This window comes from Henckelia pumila, chromosome 1, assembly GCF_033568475.1.
Source record: "Henckelia pumila isolate YLH828 chromosome 1, ASM3356847v2, whole genome shotgun sequence".
Lineage (NCBI taxonomy): Eukaryota > Viridiplantae > Streptophyta > Magnoliopsida > Lamiales > Gesneriaceae > Henckelia > Henckelia pumila.
In genome coordinates, this window is record NC_133120.1 from 165,717,241 (window position 1) to 165,734,637 (window position 17,397).

At 33.5% G+C, this 17,397-nt stretch overlaps 1 protein-coding gene across 6 annotated transcripts; it reads left to right on the forward strand.

The window, feature by feature from the left end:
* The first annotated feature begins 8,845 nt into the window (after positions 1 to 8,845).
* On the forward strand, positions 8,846 to 15,550 carry LOC140891276 (uncharacterized). Of its 6 annotated transcripts, none has more exons than XM_073299692.1 (14): positions 8,846 to 8,975; positions 9,168 to 9,307; positions 9,970 to 10,042; positions 10,116 to 10,211; positions 11,290 to 11,385; positions 11,556 to 11,692; positions 12,368 to 12,440; positions 12,514 to 12,681; positions 12,804 to 12,943; positions 13,613 to 13,685; positions 13,759 to 13,926; positions 14,050 to 14,189; positions 14,820 to 15,053; positions 15,235 to 15,550. In XM_073299692.1, exons 2-14 carry the CDS (start codon positions 9,176 to 9,178, stop codon positions 15,358 to 15,360), a joined length of 1,656 nt encoding a protein of 551 aa, XP_073155793.1. In that variant the 5' UTR covers positions 8,846 to 8,975; positions 9,168 to 9,175; the 3' UTR covers positions 15,361 to 15,550. The 6 variants fall into 6 exon arrangements, with proteins under 6 accessions (XP_073155793.1, XP_073155799.1, XP_073155808.1 ...); XM_073299698.1 differs by having other exon boundaries at positions 15,238 to 15,550; XM_073299707.1 differs by having other exon boundaries at positions 12,514 to 12,609.
* Positions 15,551 to 17,397: the final 1,847 nt, after the last annotated feature.

Sequence of the window (17,397 nt, forward strand, 5' to 3'; positions counted from 1 at the left end):
ATCAGGTAATCACCCGATGGATTTTCATTGTTTGGTATGACCAGTAGTTCCTCAAATAGGATTTCCACATCAGGGTGGTCTGTAGGAACAACTTCAATAATCAAAGATTCCTTTGGAGAATCAGCTCTAACCTGGGAGGCAGTGGATAAGATTGGATCATTAGGCAGATCGATTCTATTTGAGAGAGCTAGATCATATGCATCAGAGTGAGTAGCAGATGAAGAGGATTTTTCTTTGGATGAAGCTTTCGGAGGAAAATCTTGTCTTTTCATTTGAGCAGTAGAGGTCATCAAATGAGCGTCATTCTCCAATTGGTTAGGTGCGGTAGTTTGATCAAAGATATCCAAACTTACTGGATTAAGTCTTGAACGTTGTAACCGTATATGTGCTCGGGGAATGCTTTCCTTTAATCTGAGCTTGATAAAATCTCTTCTTTCCAGTGCATGAGAAATAACTTGAGTCTCAACCCACTCAAGAATTTTTTTTTCAAGAGTTGCAATATTTTCCAATTTTGCTAAAGTCTTGATCTTTGAAAAGTGATACTCAGTGCGATGAAATACCCATTTGTCAAAGATTTTCATATTTTCTTCTGTAGTTTTGATGATGTAATCCGCAGTAGATCAATTATCCATTGAGCATTGGAGGATGGATCAGATACATCATCAGGCTTTTTTAAGAATCCAGACTAAAGAGTAGTAATGTTCATCTGAGTTACCAAAGGAACAACATTTTCCACCATTGAGATGGGGATAGCTGGAACTGGTGCAGATTTAATAGCCTGAGGAATACGAGGAGGAGGTCTAATTCTTCTCCTTTTCTTCTGTGGATGAGACTCAATGATTTCTTCCAGAGTCACTTGATCTAAATCTGAAGTTTCTGATTCAGATGAGTAGATCAAAGTTTTCCTTATTGCTGAAGTCTTTCTTCTTGATGCTGCTGGCTTTGGAGATTTAACAGCTTTAGAAGCTTAAATTACCAGAGGCTTGGATTTATCTGGTAAGGTCAAGTCTTCAATCTCATCTGGATGAGGCGTACCATGCTTGAAGACAATCAGTTTCTTAGCCCTGTACACCTCAATTGCCCTTTCATTCAAAGTTTTGTGCTGATGAAGATTAGAAGAGGGTCCCAGATGGACGTTCAAGTCATTCAAAATATCTCCAAATTGAACTGCGAAGCCTTGAGATTGAAGTGTCGGGGCAGTGATCATAGTAGATAGAATATCGAACAACACAGTAGACCAATTGACAGTAATACCAGCAGAAATAGCAACCATAACATCAAATTTTTCAGAGGTGATTGCATCGAAAGAACCTGATTTGGCCAGAAGAGATTTGGCCACAATGTCGTGCAAGAACCTGAATTCCATCTTCAATTTCTTCTTTTTGCAAGGAATTCTGAGTGGTTTGTCTGTCAAGGAGTACATGCTCTTCATTTGTTTCTTTGTTTCCGCAGAGATTTCCGAGAAATCAGTGATTCCCAATCTGGGCAGATCAAATGAAGTAGTGAAAAGATCAGATGTGATTCGTATTGATTCTCCACCCAGATTCGCAGAGATAACACCATCTTCAACTTTTGTTGTTTGAAATAATTTGGGAAGTGCTTGCTTGTAAATCGATTTTCCTCCTTCGAGGAATTTCCGCTGCCCAGAAGCTTCAATCGTTCTAAACATATCCATCATTCCTTGATCAGTAAGATTGAACACGGTGTGGAAATCAATGAGAAAAACATTTTGGGTGATTGATCTGTTCCTGCAAAGTAGAAGAAAGGATGCAAGTAATTTTTTCTTTCGGAAAATTAGGGCTCGGAAATGTTAAGTGTCGAAGAAACAAAATTTCAAATAATTTTTAAAAAAATTGCCCAAATATGTGGCTATCTGACGTAGGCAACATTTCAAATTCAAAAAAAAATGCGACTGGTAATTATTAATTCCATGCATTCTTCTAGTTTGTAACCTTGTGCTACTAAGCTAGCCTTATTTCTTACTACAATGCCACTTTCATTGAGTTTATTTTTAAAAACCCATCTAGTTCCTATTACAGATTTATTTGAGGGTCTAGGAACTAAATGCTAGACAGAATTTCTTTCAAATTGGTTTAATTTATCTTGCATAGCTTCTATCCAGTTACTGTCAAGTAGAGCTTCATCTATTTTTTTAGGTTCTATATGAGAAATAAAAGTAACATGCATTAACTCATTAATCATCTGACCTCTGGTTCTCAAAGGTGCAGATGGATTACCTATTACCAAGTTTGGTGGATGAGTCTTGGACCATCTATAATTTGGACCAAGTTGATCTGCTTTTCCTCGTTGATCTTGATCATTGTGATGTTCAATATGATCTGTGTTTGTTGGAACCTCATTATCAATTGGTGATTCTTCTGGTCTTTGTTCTTCAACTTGATCTGGTTCACATTGAATTTCTCTATTCCGTCTGATTTGGATCTCTTCTTCATCATCTGTATAAAGCTTCGAATCTTCTATTATGTTACTAAGATCATTTAAGCTTGGAGATTCATTAGTGACAGATGTTTCATCAAATACAATGTGAACTGATTCTTCAACTGTTAGATTTTTATTATTGAATACTCTATAAGCTTTACTAATAGATGAGTATCTGAGAAATAGACCAGCATCTAATCTGACATCAAGTGCAGTCAAATGAGTCTTACCATTGTTGTGAATAAAAAACTTGCAACCATATACCTTGAAGTATGATATCATTGGAACTTTACCATACCAGATCTCATAAGGTGTTTTTTCGAATTTCTTATTAATTATTGATCTGTTCTGAGTATAACAAGCTGTGTTTAAAGATTTTGCCCAAAACTTTTGTGAAATACTTGAATCAGCAATCATTGTTCGAACAGATTTTTTTAGAGTTCTATTCCTCCTTTCTGCAACACCATTTTGTTGTGGCGTTCTAGCTGCAGAGTACTCATGCTTGATTCCATGATTTTCCAGATAATTAGACAGAATTTGATTTGTAAACTCAGTTCCTCTGTCACTTCTAATTTTATCAGTCGTTTGAGATTTCTCATTTTGAAGTCTTAAAAGAAGTTTAATCAATTGGGTAGCAGTTTGATCTTTGAATTTTAAAAATATCACCCAAGTAAATCTTGAGCAATCATCAACAATAACCAAGGTGCACCTCATTCCCCCTAAGCTCATTACTGGTATAGGACCAAAGAGATCCATGTGCAATAGTTCTAAGCTTTTGGAAGAAGATTTACAACCTTTATTTTTAAAAGTTGATATGATATGCTTACCTAGTTGACAAGCAGTGCAAACTTTATTTTTTGAAAACTCGATTTCCGGCAGACCTGTAGCCAATTCATGTTTACTCAGATTGGCTAAATCTTTGAAGTTCAAGTGATTGAGTTTTTTGTGGCATAACCAATTTTGGTTCATTTTTGTTGCTACTAGACAGATTGAAGTAGGTGGTTGATCCGACTAATTTACTTTGTAAGTATTTCCATTTCTTTCTCCTGTCATAATGATTAGTCCATATTGATCTTTTACAGTGAAAGTGTGTTTCGGGAATTCTACACAGTATTCATAGTCACACAGTTGACTAATACGAAACAGATTATATTTCAAATTTTCTACAAGTAATACATCTTTAATGCAAATATTTCCATGGATAAGCTTACTCTTACCCATGGTTGTACCTTTAGAATTATCTCCAAAAGTGATCTTAGGTCCTGGTCCTGATCTATATTCAGATAACATTATTTTGTCTTCTGTCATATGCCTTGAGCATCCACTATCCAAGTACTAGACTGCTTGTTTGATAATTTCACTCTTATTCACCTGCAAGAATAAATTAAAATAACTTTGGTCCCCATTCCTACTTGGGTCCACGCTGGAATAATCCCTTTGGAATCCATATATGGATTATCCTCACATAATTTCCATGATGTTGTCCTTTGGGAATAGCAAATTTATCTGATGTTCTTTGTGCATTGTGTTGTGTGTGCCAAGTGTAGTGATCAGGTCGATTGTTCCTATTTGACTTCCAATACTTTCTATAAGAGTCATTAGAATGTGGTTTGTTGAGTTGATGAAGTTCTTTGTTTTCAAGACCATGTCCAGACCAATTTGATCTAGGTTTAGCCCATCGTGACTTAGATCGATCTAGCTCAACTTATCACAGTCATCTGTGTAAGAGTTTACTCTGTTTAGGTATTGAATATGTCATAGGGATCTCTGGTTCATATATCGTGATGGATCTCTCAAACTTCATATATTTAGATTTATTATTTTCCAGACATGATTGAGTGGTTGAGATAGATAAACTTCCTTCATTCATGTTGTAGCCTAAGCCAGATTTATCTCCAGCTTGCTTTTGCATTCCAGTAAGTTTATCTAAGGATATCGATGCCTTATTCCAAGAGTTTACTAGAACTGTTAATCTTTAATTTTCAGATAAAGTTTCTTGAAGCTTACTTCTCATTTCATTGTTCTCAGTCATTAACAAACTTATCTGAGTCTTTAAACTCTCTGATCCAGTATACTCATCTGAGTTATTTTGATCTGACTTATCTATTGAACTCTTTCCATTTGTTCTGACTTCATCAAACTTGCGAGATAGTATACGATATTCATTAACCATCTCATTTAATGCATTAATAAGAGCTTCCTTACTAAATTCATCAGAAGTAAAATCAAGTACCTCTCCTTCATCTAGAATGTCAGAATCATTAGCCATAAGACATTTGACAGCATCATCTTCACTTTCACTCGACGATGGTTTTGAGTCAGATGAGGTGGAGTCTGATTCAGCCCACTTGCTGTTGATTTCATCTCTTAATAGAGCTTTTTGTTTTTTTTTTTCTTTCTGAATCTCTTTTTCCTCTCTAGAGATCTTTTGTATGAAGTTCTCTTATCATCCTTTTTAGGTTTGGTGCAATTAGCTATGAAGTGTTCTTAGCAAGCTCAATTTTCTTCAACTGGTTCTTTTGGTTTGAAGCTTGATCTGTTTGCTCTTTGGAAATTATTGTGATTCTTCCTCATGAACCTTCCAAACTTCTTAACAAATAATGACATTGGATCACTACTGATTTGTTCTGCGGTTTTGGTTGTTAGGATTTCATCTGCTGCAGTGAGGGCCTTGGTAACTTGTGATGTTGATGTATCTTCCTCAGTTCGAACTCCCAGCTCAAATTCGTAAGCTTTGAGATCTGCAAATAGATCATGTAATTCGATCTTATTGAGATCTTTGGATTCTCTCATAGCTATTGTCTTCACATCCCATTCGCGTTGTAAAACTCTCATGACTTTGAGTGCTACTTCACGGTTGCTGTAACTCTTTCCAAGTGCATTTAGCTCGATCATAATGCCACTGAATCTTTCATCAAATTCATTCATTGATTCTCCTGGTTTCATCTTTATGTTGTCAAACTTTTGAATGACCACCATGAGTTTGTTTTCCTTTGTTTGATCATTTCCTTCACATAGTTGAGTGAGTTTTTTCCATATTTCTTTGGCAGTAGAGCAACTTTTGATCTTGCTAAACATGTTCTTATCCAGAGTCTTGTACAATATATCTCTGGCTACATTGTCCAGATTGGCTTTTCGCTTGTCTTCAAAAGTCCATTCAGCTCATGGCTTTTCTATCATCTGAGGAGCACCATCAGAAATGGCAATGATAGTGTTAATCTTCATAATCTTCATTGGTCCAACTGTTACCACGAACCACATGTCATCATCCAGTGCTCATAGATGTGCCTGCATACGAATTTTTCAGTCATCATAATCTTCTTTTGAGAACATAGGAATTACTAAAAGATGCCATAGCTAAGGATGCCATAGTTAAGAGACGATTCAGGTGATAAGCAAGAACCTCTCTGATACCACTTGTTAGGATCGAAAATATGTGTAAAGAGAGGGGGTGAATACACTATTTAAAATTTTTATAAATTCTTCGATCCGATTCGTAAAAATCAGACAGAAGTTTTGTTTCTTAAAACTTTGATCTGCTCGAAAGATCTGAAAATATCAAGCGGAAGAAATCTTCCTTGCAGACTTGAATAATTAGAAAGCTAAGGCAGATAAGATAAGGTAAATGCGGTATGTAAAAGAGACAGAGTTTTTTATGGATGATCGGAGATGAATTCTCTTACGTCATCCCTTCTTTTGTTTCCAGAAGAATTCCACTAGAAGACTTTGATTTATACAACACTTTGTACAAATCCAATCCCATCAATCCTTTGAAAGGAACTCCTAGTAATACTCTCTCGAAGCAGAGCAATCAATCTGCTTTGAGTTAAAAAATAAAGCTATAGAATGTGCTTCGGTGTTTTGATCTTGATAGCTGTGAATGACTTGGATCTGGATCGTTCTCGTGTATATTTCTTTGAACTCGATCGATCTTTGTAATATTCTCTAACTCAGAAATTCAAAACTTTGATCTGATAAGATGGGTCTCTGAGTTAGAATATTTGAGTGAAGATTTTTTATTCTGAATTCGATAGATTGTGATTTTCACTCTTGGTCACTTATGTTTGAATCTTTGAATCTCTTGAGTATTTATAGTCTTCAAAAATAGCCAGTGATCCGCCAAAAATTTCTGAGATTGAGCCGCCAACATATCTCATAAATTGGCTCACAAATCTTGACTTTGAGGGAGGCCAATCAACGTTAAAAATCTCATTAAATGCTTTTGTCTTTTAGCTTAATAACCTCAGCAACGGATACTTCAGAGTGAAACTTTGATCTGGTTGATGACTACTTGATTTGTCTTCGATCGATCAGAATTGTCTTAGTGAAAGTCAGTTGTATTCGATATGTTGAAATACATTGTTCGTAAAGAGTCATAGATCGAATACTTGATTCATCCGGAAATCGGACATTTGATCTGACAGCTTTAAACTTTGATCTTGATGAGTCCGAATATATCTTATAAAGTGAGTGTCATTTTTGTAAATAAAATAATATTAAAGGGCACAAAGTAAGCCTTTAATGGATAGAAAAGAGGAAACCGTATAAAATGACTATTTTGCCAAATAATTTTGATTTTATTAAAAATTAAGTTAGGAATAATGATAATTTCAAATCAAAATTCACAAATTAATTAAAATTTTGTTAATTAGAGATTTCTACTTTAATAAGATAGAAAGATATAGATAAGTCTATAAATGCATCATAAAAAACTACACGAGGAAAAAGTAGAGAATCACAAATTAATTTTATGAATTACGTAATAATAATAACATTGATAATAATATAATAATAACAAATAGCTATCAATACACATGCGATGCATGTGCAATATAATTTTTTTTAAAAAAAAACGTCTCCAATGAATGTCTTAGTTGGTCGAGTAGGTGAACACTTGTCCAGATGTAAGGAGTTCGATTCTCTTTACCAACACCTTCTTGGATTTTTGGACTAATCTATCGCACAAAGCCCGCGGGTTCTCACATCATAAAAAAATATAATAAAAAAATGATATAAATAAAAAATTTAAGGTTAGGAAATAAAAAATATATATTATTTATATTTATATATATATCGAGAAGAAATAAGTTGATAAATGGTTGGTTTAAATTTTAAATTGGAGATGATAATGAATTCTATAAGATAAGAGAGACAGTGTAATTTTAATTTCGACTATTTTGTCATTTATCAATAATAAAAATGAATGACTATTTTTTAAAGAAGAACATGTAATTTGATTTTGGTGACACCTTGACGGATAAAATTGGTTAGTATATAATATAGATAACTAGTGTTTATGGTACACGATAAATGCATATATATTAATTTTTTTGTGGATAATTTTTGTGAAAAAAATATATTATTTTATTCAAATGTAATATTTATAGATTATATTGTATTATTGAGATTGTTTGTACTTTGAGACTTGAGTCATCTCTCTTTATATATAAAGAATATCTCTCTTAGACACCATCTTTTATTTTGCCAAAATTGCCCTTATGTGATATAAATATTACACTTTTGTTTTTTTTTTTTGGTTAATTTTGAAATTTCAAATTAATGATTATTCCCTAAATAATTTTTACAAGTATAATATTTATCTTATTTGAATATAAATCAAATTAATTAAAAAAATATTATATAAGCACGCAACGCGTATACCAATACACTAGTTCTCTCCTTATATATAAAAAATCTTTTCTTTAGACACAATTTTGTGTTTTGCCAAAATTGCCCTTATGTGATATAGATATTACACTTTTGTTATCTTTTTTTGTTAATTTTGATATTTCAAATTACAGATTAGTCCCTAAATAATTACAACTATAATATTTTTTTTATTTGAATATAAATCAAATTAATTAAAAAAATATTATATAAGCATACAACTCATGCACCAATACACTGGTAATAGATAAAAGATGAAGAAAAATCGGAAAAAATGAGAGAGATTAATCTCATCGACAATGTCAGCTAACAAATATTATAAAAGATAAAGTAGTGAAAAAGACTTTAGTGTCAAACTGACATACCAAAATTAGTTAATCGTGCTTGTAAAAGAAAAAATTATTTAATACCTAGTAATCAAATTTAATAATATAAAAAAATATCGATAATAATAATATTTACTATAGTATTAATAAAAGGGAAATAAATAAAATAAATAAAAAATCTCAAATTTGTTAGTGATTTTAAGAGCTAAAGAATTTAAATTTTAAAATTTGATACGGGAAATAAATAAATAAAATAAATTAAAAATCTCAAATTTGTTAGTGATTTGAAGAGCTAAAGAATTTAAATTTTAAAATTTGATACGGTATGTAAAATTTTTTATCTCAAAATTTTAATAATTTAAAAATTCCAAATTTAAAAGCGGAAAAAGGAAACCTCTTCTATCTCAAACGCAAACAAAAAATAAAAAAATATTCGGCATTATTTTCAGATTCCATACGAGGGTCGCTTCGAGGGAGAAAAAGAGAAGATCGATTGTGTGTTATTGCATTCGCTCGTCGTGGAATTGACTGTTTCCTATTGGAGTAATATTCTGATATACACGTGTTTTTTTTTATTCCGAATTTTGGGAATTAGGGGGATCAAAGGGTGCGTCTGTTGGTGGGATCTTGGAGTATTTTATTTGTTTGATTTGATCCTTGATTTTTTTTGTTGAAGAGTGATACGTTGGAATTCAAAAATTGGGGATCGATTAAGGTTTTAAATTTTCGGTGTAGGGATTTGGATGGGTTTTTCTGATATGGTGAGTTGGGCGAGTGGGCCTGGAATGATCCAAGCGCCAGAGCTTGAAGAAGGAGAGATTTACGACTACGAGGACGACAAAAGAACGAACCCTGACATTGCTCTCTCTGACATTGTAAGAGTTCATTCTCTGCTGTTGGCAATTACTACTACTACTACTATTATTATTATTATTACTATATAAAAGGAGTTATTTTTGGGAATCTAGAATGCATATGGATTATGACTGAACCTGTAGTAACCGATGATTTTATAATTAAGTACTTAAAAGAAGTATAACTAGCGCCATTGAATAGGTGAATCACTTAAAGCTCCAAGGCTCAAAAATGGGTTTATAACTTTTTACTTTTCCAGAGTGGATTGAATGTTCTGTTCTTCTGAAGCGAGAAGTTCTGAGGTTGTTTGAAGAAATCGAATGATAGCTTATTTTTAGGGAGTGTCATGAGATGGAAGTTGAAATTTATGATTCTTATAATCTTGTTGGCACTACGAAATATCAATGATCATTTGAAAAGAAAACCTTGTTTGATGTATGTTTTGACGACCAAATCGTGGTTAAATGATTTATCTCCTAGGTTTCCATTTCAATGCAAACTCAGTTTTCATTCATTGTCTGCTGTTAAGTGTTTTGATAGTGATCATGAGCTACATTATGCCTTCGTAGTACTGCATTTCATATCACTTGGATTGGTGCATCCTCTTATGATTTTGATATCTCCTTCTCTTAATCATGCCCCCTGTCAACAATACTTAATGTTTGAAACTCTGTTATTTTAGGGAGACAGGATTCAAAGTTTACAGGGCCATTTTCAGAAAGATTTTCAAGGAGGGGTTTCAGCTGAAAATTTGGGTGAATGTTGTTTCTATGAGATGTTTGTTTCTATTTGGAAAATATTGACCTTGATCTTTTGGTGCATTTGTAGGGCCAAAATTTGGTGGATGCAGTTCATTTTTGCCCATGCACAAGCGTTCTCATACAGATGCCGAGACTTTTATTGGAAAAGCTAAACTTCCTCGAAGTAAGTCGGATAATCCAACTGAGCAGATAACACCGAAGGTTTCCGAATTTTGGGAAATTAGGGGGATCAATGGTTGTGTCTGTTGGCAGGCTCTTGGAGTACCTTATTTGGTTGAAGTTCGATTTTTTTATTGAAGTGTGCTACGTTGGATTTCAAATATAGGAGATGAATTTGGGTTTGAAGCTTTTGGTGTTGATATTAGGATGGGTGATGCTGAGACTTTTATTGGAAAAGCTGAACTTCCTCGAAGTAAGTCGGATAATCCAACTGAGCAGAGAACACCGAAGGTGTCCGAATTTTGGGAAATTAGGGGGATCAATGGTTGTGTCTGTTGGCAGGCTCTTGGAGTACCTTATTTGGTTGAAGTTTGATTTTTTTATTGAAGTGTGCTACGTTGGATTTCAAATATAGGAGATGAATTTGGGTTTGAAGCTTTTGGTGTAGATATTAGGATGAGTTTTTCTGATATGGGGAGTAGGGCAAGTGGTCCTGGAATGATCCAAGCGCCAGAGCTTGAATAAGGAGAGGTTTGCTTCGACAAGGATGACAAAAGATCGAATCCTGTCATTTCTCTCTCTTGCATTGTAAGAGTTCATTCTCGAATGATAGCTTATTTTTAGGGAGTGTCATGAGATCGAAGTTGAAAATTGTTATTCTTATAATCCTGTTGGCACTATGAAATATCAAAGATTCTTCGAAATGAAACCCTTTTTTGATGTATGTTTTAATGGTGTGAACCGACCAAATTGCGGTTAAATGTGTATATCTCCTAGGGTTTTTTTTTTTTTGAAAGCTATCTCCTAGGTTTACATTTCAATGCAAACTCAATTTTCATTCATTGTTTGCTAATATATGTTTTGATAGTGATCATGAGCTGTTTTACCTCTTTGCATTTCTTAACACTTGAATTGATGCATTCTCTTGTGATCTTGATACTCCCTCTCGTATCATGCCAACTGACAACAATACTTACTGTTTGAGGGAGGGGTTTCTGCTGAAAATTTGGGTAAATGTTGTTTCTATGAGATTTATGTTTCCTTTCGGAAATATTGACCTTGATCTTTTGGTGCATTTGTAGTGCCAAAATTTGGTGGATATGGTTCATTTTTGCCCATGTACAAGCGTTCTCTTACAGATGCTGAGGCTTTTACTGCAAAAGCTGAACTTCCTCCAAGTAAGTCGGATAATCCAACTGAGCAGAGAAAACTGAAGGTTTCTGAATTTTGGGAAATTAGGGGGATCAAAGGTTGTGTCTGTTGGCGGGCTCTTGGAGTACTTTATTTGGTAGAAGTTTGATTTTTTTATTGAATAGGATTTGAATTAGGGTTTGAAGCTTTGGTGTAGATATTGGGATGAGTTTTTCTGGTATGGGGAGTAGAGCAAGTGGGCCTGGAATGATCCATGCGCCAAAGCTTGAAGGAGTGGTTTTCTACGATAAGGACGACAAAAGAACGAATCCTGAAATTGCTCTCTCTTACATTGTAAGAGTTCATTCTCTGCTGTTGGCAGTTATTACTATCATTATCATTATCATTATCATTACTATATAAAAGGAGTTATTTTTGGGAATTTAGAATGAATATGGATGATGACTGATCCTGTAGTAACTGATGATTTTATAATTAAGTACTTAAATTGAAGTATAACTAGTGTTATTGAATAGTTGAATAACTTAAACCTCCAAGGCTCAAATTGAGTTTTTAACTTTTTACTTTTCTGGAGTGGATTGATGTTCGGTTCTTCTGTGATAAGCTCTGAGGCTTTTTGATGAAATGGAATGGTAGCCTATTTTTAGAGTGTCATGAGATGGAAGTTGAAAATTATGATTCTTTTAATCCTGTTGGCACTACGATACATCAACGATCATTTTTAATGGAACCGCTGCTTGATGTATATTTTGACGGTGTGAACCGACCGAATTGTGGTTAAATGATTTTACCTCCTAGGTTTTCATATCAATTTTCAATGCAAAATCAGTTTTTATTCAGTGTCTGCTAATATATGTTTGGATAGTGTTCATGAGCTGCTTTACCTCTTTTGTAGTACTGCATTTCGTAACAGTTGGATTGAGGCATCCTCTTATGATCTTGATATCTCCCTCTCGTAATCATGCCCACTGACAACAATACTCACTGTTTGAAACTCCATTATTTTAGGGAGACAGGGTTCAAAGTTTACTGGGCCATTTTCAGAAAGATTTTGAGGGAGGGGTTTCAGCTGAAAATTTGGGTAAATGTTGTTTCTATGAGATGTTTGTTTCCTTTCGGAAAATATTGACCTTGAACTTTTGGTGCATTTGTAGGGCCAAAATTTGGTGGATATGGTTCATTTTTGCCCATGTACAAGCGTTCTCCTACAGATACTGAGGTTTTTACTGCAAAAGCTGAACTTCCTCCAAGTAAGTCGGATAATCCTACTGAGCAGAGAACACCAAAGGTTTCCAAATATTGGGAAATTAGGGGGATCAAAGGTTGTGTCTCTTGGAGGGCTCTTGGAGCACTTTATTTGTTTGTAGTTTGATTTTTTTATTGAAGAGTGATGCGTTGGATTTCAAAAATAGGAGATGAATTCGGGTCAGAATTTTTGGTGTAGATATTGGGAAGAGTTCTTCTGATATGGGGAGTAGGGCAAGTGGGACTGGAATGATCCAAGCGCCAGAGCTTGAAGAAGGAGAGTTTTGCTACGACAAGGACGACAAAAGAACGAATCCTGACATTGCTCTCTCTTACATTGTAAGAGTTCATTCTCTGCTGTTGGCAATTATTCCTATCATTATCATTATCGTTACTTTATAAAAGCAGTTATCTTTGCGAATTTAGAATGAATATGGATGATTACTGATCCTGCAGTAACTGATGATTTTATAATTAAGTACTTAAATTGAAGTATCACTAGTGTTATGGAATAGTTGAATCACTTAAACCTCCAAGGCTAAAAAATGAGTTTTTAACTTCTTACTTTTCCGGAGTAGATTGATTCTTTTCTTCTGAAGTGATAAGCTCTGAGGCTGTTTGAAGAAATGAAATGGTAGCCTGTTTTTAAGAGTGTCATGTGATGGAGGTTGAAAATTATGATTCTTATAATCCTGTTGGCACTACGAAATATCAACGATCATTTAAAATGAAACCCTTGTTTGATGTATGTTTTGACTGTGTACCGACCGAATTGTGGTTAAATGATTTTATCTCCTAGGTTTTCATTTCAATTTTCAATGCAAAATCAGTTTTTATTCATTGTCTGCTAATATATGTTTCGATAGTGATCATGAGCTACTTTACCTCTTTGTAGTACCGCATTTCGTAACAGTTGGATTGAGGCATCCTCTTATGATCTTGATATCTCCCTCTCGTAATCATGCCCACTGACAACAATACTCACTGTTTGAAACTCTATTATTTTAGGGAGACAGGGTTCAAAGTTTACTGGGCCATTTTCAGAAAGATTTTGAGGGAGTGGTTTCAGCTGAAAATTTGGGTAAATGTTGTTTCTATGAGATGTTTGTTTCCTTTCGGAAAATGTTGACCTTGAACTTTTGGTGCATTTGTAGGGCCAAAATTTGGTGGATATGGTTCATTTTTGCCCATGTACAAGCGTTCTCCTACAGATGCTGAGGCTTTTACTGCAAAAGCTGAACTTCCTCCAAGAAAGTCGGATAATCCAACTGAGCAGAGAACACCAAAGGTTTCCAAATATTGGGAGATTAGGGGGATCAAAGGTTGTGTCTCTTGGAGGGCTCTTGGAGCACTTTATTTGTTTGTAGTTGATTTTTTTTATTGAAAAGTGATGCGTTGGATTTCAAAAATAGAAGATGAATTATGGTCTGAAGCTTTTGGTGTAGATATTGGGAAGAGTTCTTCTGATATGGGGAGTAGGGCAAGTGGGCCCGGAATGATCCAAGCGCCAGAGCTTGAAGAAGGAGAGTTTTGCTACGACAAGGACGACAAAAGAACGAATCCTGACATTGCTCTCTCTGACATTGTAAGAGTTCTTTCTCTGCTGTTGGCAATTATTCCTATCATTATCATTACTATATAAAAAGAGTTATCTTTGGGAATTTAAAATGAATATGGATGAATGACTGATCCTGTAGTAACTAATGATTTTATAATTAAGTACTTAAATTGAAGTATAACTAGTGGTATTGAAATAGTTAAATCACTTGAACATCCAAGGACCAAGACTCAAAAATGAGTTTTTAAATTTTTAAGTGAGAAGTTCTGACTCTGTTTGAAGAAATCGAATGATATCCTAGTTTTACGGTGTCATGAGATGGAAGTTAAAAATTATGATTCTTATAATCCTGTTGGCACTACAAAATATCAACAGTCCTTTGAAATGAAACCCTTGTTTGATGTATGTTTTGACAGTGTGAACGGACCAAATTGTGGTTAAATGAGTTCATCTCCTAGGTTTTCATTTTATTGCAAACTCAGTTTTCATTAATTGTCTACTCAAATGTGTTTTGATAGTGATCACGAGCTACTTTACACCTTTGTAGTACTGCATTCGTAACACTTGGATTGATGCATCCTCTTATGATCTTGATATCTCCCTCTCGTAATCATGCCCACTGACAACAATACTTACTGTTTGAAACTCTTACTTTAGGGAGACGGGTTTCAAAGTTCACTGGGCCATATTTTGCCCATGCACAAGCGTTCTCGTACAGATGCTGAGGCTTTTACTGGAAAAGCTGAACTTCCTCCAAGTAAATCGGATAATCCAACTGAGCGGAGAACACTGAATATTGTTCTTAAATTGTGTTCAGAGATGGTGGAGAGTGCCAGATTAAAGCTTGAACATTGTGAGACTCCTTGTGAATCTCCTGCAAAGATTCTTCAGGTACTATTCCTTTTCCCCACCGCGGTTATTAATGCGACCACTTTCTCATTTATATCCCTTGTTTTTCTGCTTTTGCTATTTAAAGATTATTTAACTGGTTTTCTCCGACTGTTACCAAATAATTTCTAATAATCTTGTTGATATGTTGTGTCACTTAGCGTAATTTCTGAATCTTTTCCAGCAGATGATGACTCACGACGACCGCCACAAACCAAAAGGTCCTAAGAACCAGCCCAGGCACAGAAGATGCTGCAGTCGTCAATCCAAGCACACCAGCTACATGGGAAGTTTACAGCTGCAGAACTGATAGACATTGTAGCTGGATAGGATTTCAAGTTTTTATTATTCGTTTGTTTTCTTTGAAGAAACTGTATAAACTTTTATGCTTAATTAGTTGTTTGTATAAGTGCTTCATAATTTTTTTTAATTATTTTATTTATTATGCTTCATAAAATTTTTAACTGAGCATAAGTGTAAACGATAGTAATTTTTTGATATGAGTATATGTTAAGTTGATTTTAGTCAATGTTTATTGATCATGTGAAACAGTCTTAACATATTTATATATATATGTGAGACGGGTCTATTCAACATATATTTGCAGTCAAAAGTAGTATTTTTATCTTAAAAAATAATATTGTTAACGGGTCAAATCGAATAGAAGATATGTTTCACAAAATTTATTTGTGATATCGTTTCATTGTTGTTTTTGTTATGTTTATTTTATTGTTTGAGATAAATAGGATTTATTATTCCAATTGCAAGGTTGTTCAATTAGTTTAATTTAATTATTCTTGAAAATGCAAATTTTATCAATGGTTAAGCTTTTTTACTTTTATTATTATGGTTTATGATATGATTATTTATTTTTCAAAAAAAAAATGATAAGATTATTTAATGATATTTAATAATTTCAGAAATTAAGAATTTCGAATCAATTAGTTATTGAATATAATAATGTATCCTTTGACTATTATGACAATGTTTAAGTTTTTTGATGTAGAATTATGTGGTAATGAAATATTGTTAATGAGAATGAGGCGTGGATATAGTGGAATATTATCGATTGATATTTCAATTTTGTTATCTTTCGTTAGGCTTGAACTTTCTCACCCTGTTCTCTCTCTTTTTTTTTTTTTTTTTTTTTACGTGGGAACATGCAGCCGCTACCTTTCGGTGCGCTATGGGTAAACCCCCGGATTAACACAATAGCCTGCAAACTACGCTAGTCAGATAAACCACACTAAGCAAGCCCTGTGATCTCACCCTGTTCTCTTGTAGTGATATTCTGAGGAACTCAGCTCGTCCTGGGCTGAGGCCCAATGTTGTTAAATAAATATTTATATCAACTACTTCGTATTTGTTTTCGTTTTAAAAAAATTATATCCCAAACTGATATAAAAAACCATTCTAACCATTTGTTTAAAAAAACGGTTATCCTTTATCTGCTGACAACGCACAAAATTCATTTTTTTTTAAATTTTTTTATTTTTATATTATTATTATAGAATTTTGGGGTTTAATTTTTAAATATATACACACGTGAATATTGATAATAATATTGTTTCAAAAAAATTATAAAACGTTATATAAAATTTTTCCCTATAAGATAATTATATTTGCATTATTAATTTTCTGATTTAATTTTGTATAAGAGTTTTATTTTGAAATTTATTTCCATAAAAAAGAACGTGAGTATTTAAGATATTTAAGAGATAATACTACTACCTTACTACACATTTTGTTAGGGACGACACAAGACTCGACCCCGCATTAAACCCGTCCCGATTAAACGGGTCTACAAATCGGTCCAGGGCGGGTTTTGGGTTTGATCAAACCCGTCCCGCCAGTATATATATATATATATATATATATATATATATTATAAATTTAAAATACATATATAAATATAAAATATATGTCATATTAATAAAATATAATCATATTTTTATACTAAATAATTAATACTTTATCCATAATTTGAGTTTATAATATTTTTGGATTGAAATGAATTTATTTTATTATAATATGTTTAATATGAAAATATATCATTATAATTTTTTTTGGTTAATAATTATTAATTAAATACAAGACACATTTTAATTTATGAAAATATTTTTTATCCTAAATATTATCAATATAAAATTGAAATTAAATTTAATGATTTTTGTTAATCTTTAAACATTTATTTTTTTATTTAATAAATTTAAAATTATATAATTTCTGGCGGGTCTAACGGTCTAACTCGGATTGGACTCACCGAGTACGCGAGACGAGGTGGGTCTAAAGAGAGGCATGGCGGGTCCCAGATTTAGACAAATTCGCTCCAAATCCGCTCTGTTAC

Coding starts and splice junctions, on each gene's coding strand:
- LOC140891276 (XM_073299692.1), top strand. CDS start 9,176: ATGGGTTTTTCTGATATGGTGAGTTGGGCGAGTGGGCCTGGAATGATC. Junction 10,212..11,289: donor AAAAGCTAAACTTCCTCGAA/GTAAGTCGGATA, acceptor GTGCATTTGTAG/TGCCAAAATTTGGTGGATAT. Junction 13,686..13,758: donor GGTTTCAGCTGAAAATTTGG/GTAAATGTTGTT, acceptor GTGCATTTGTAG/GGCCAAAATTTGGTGGATAT.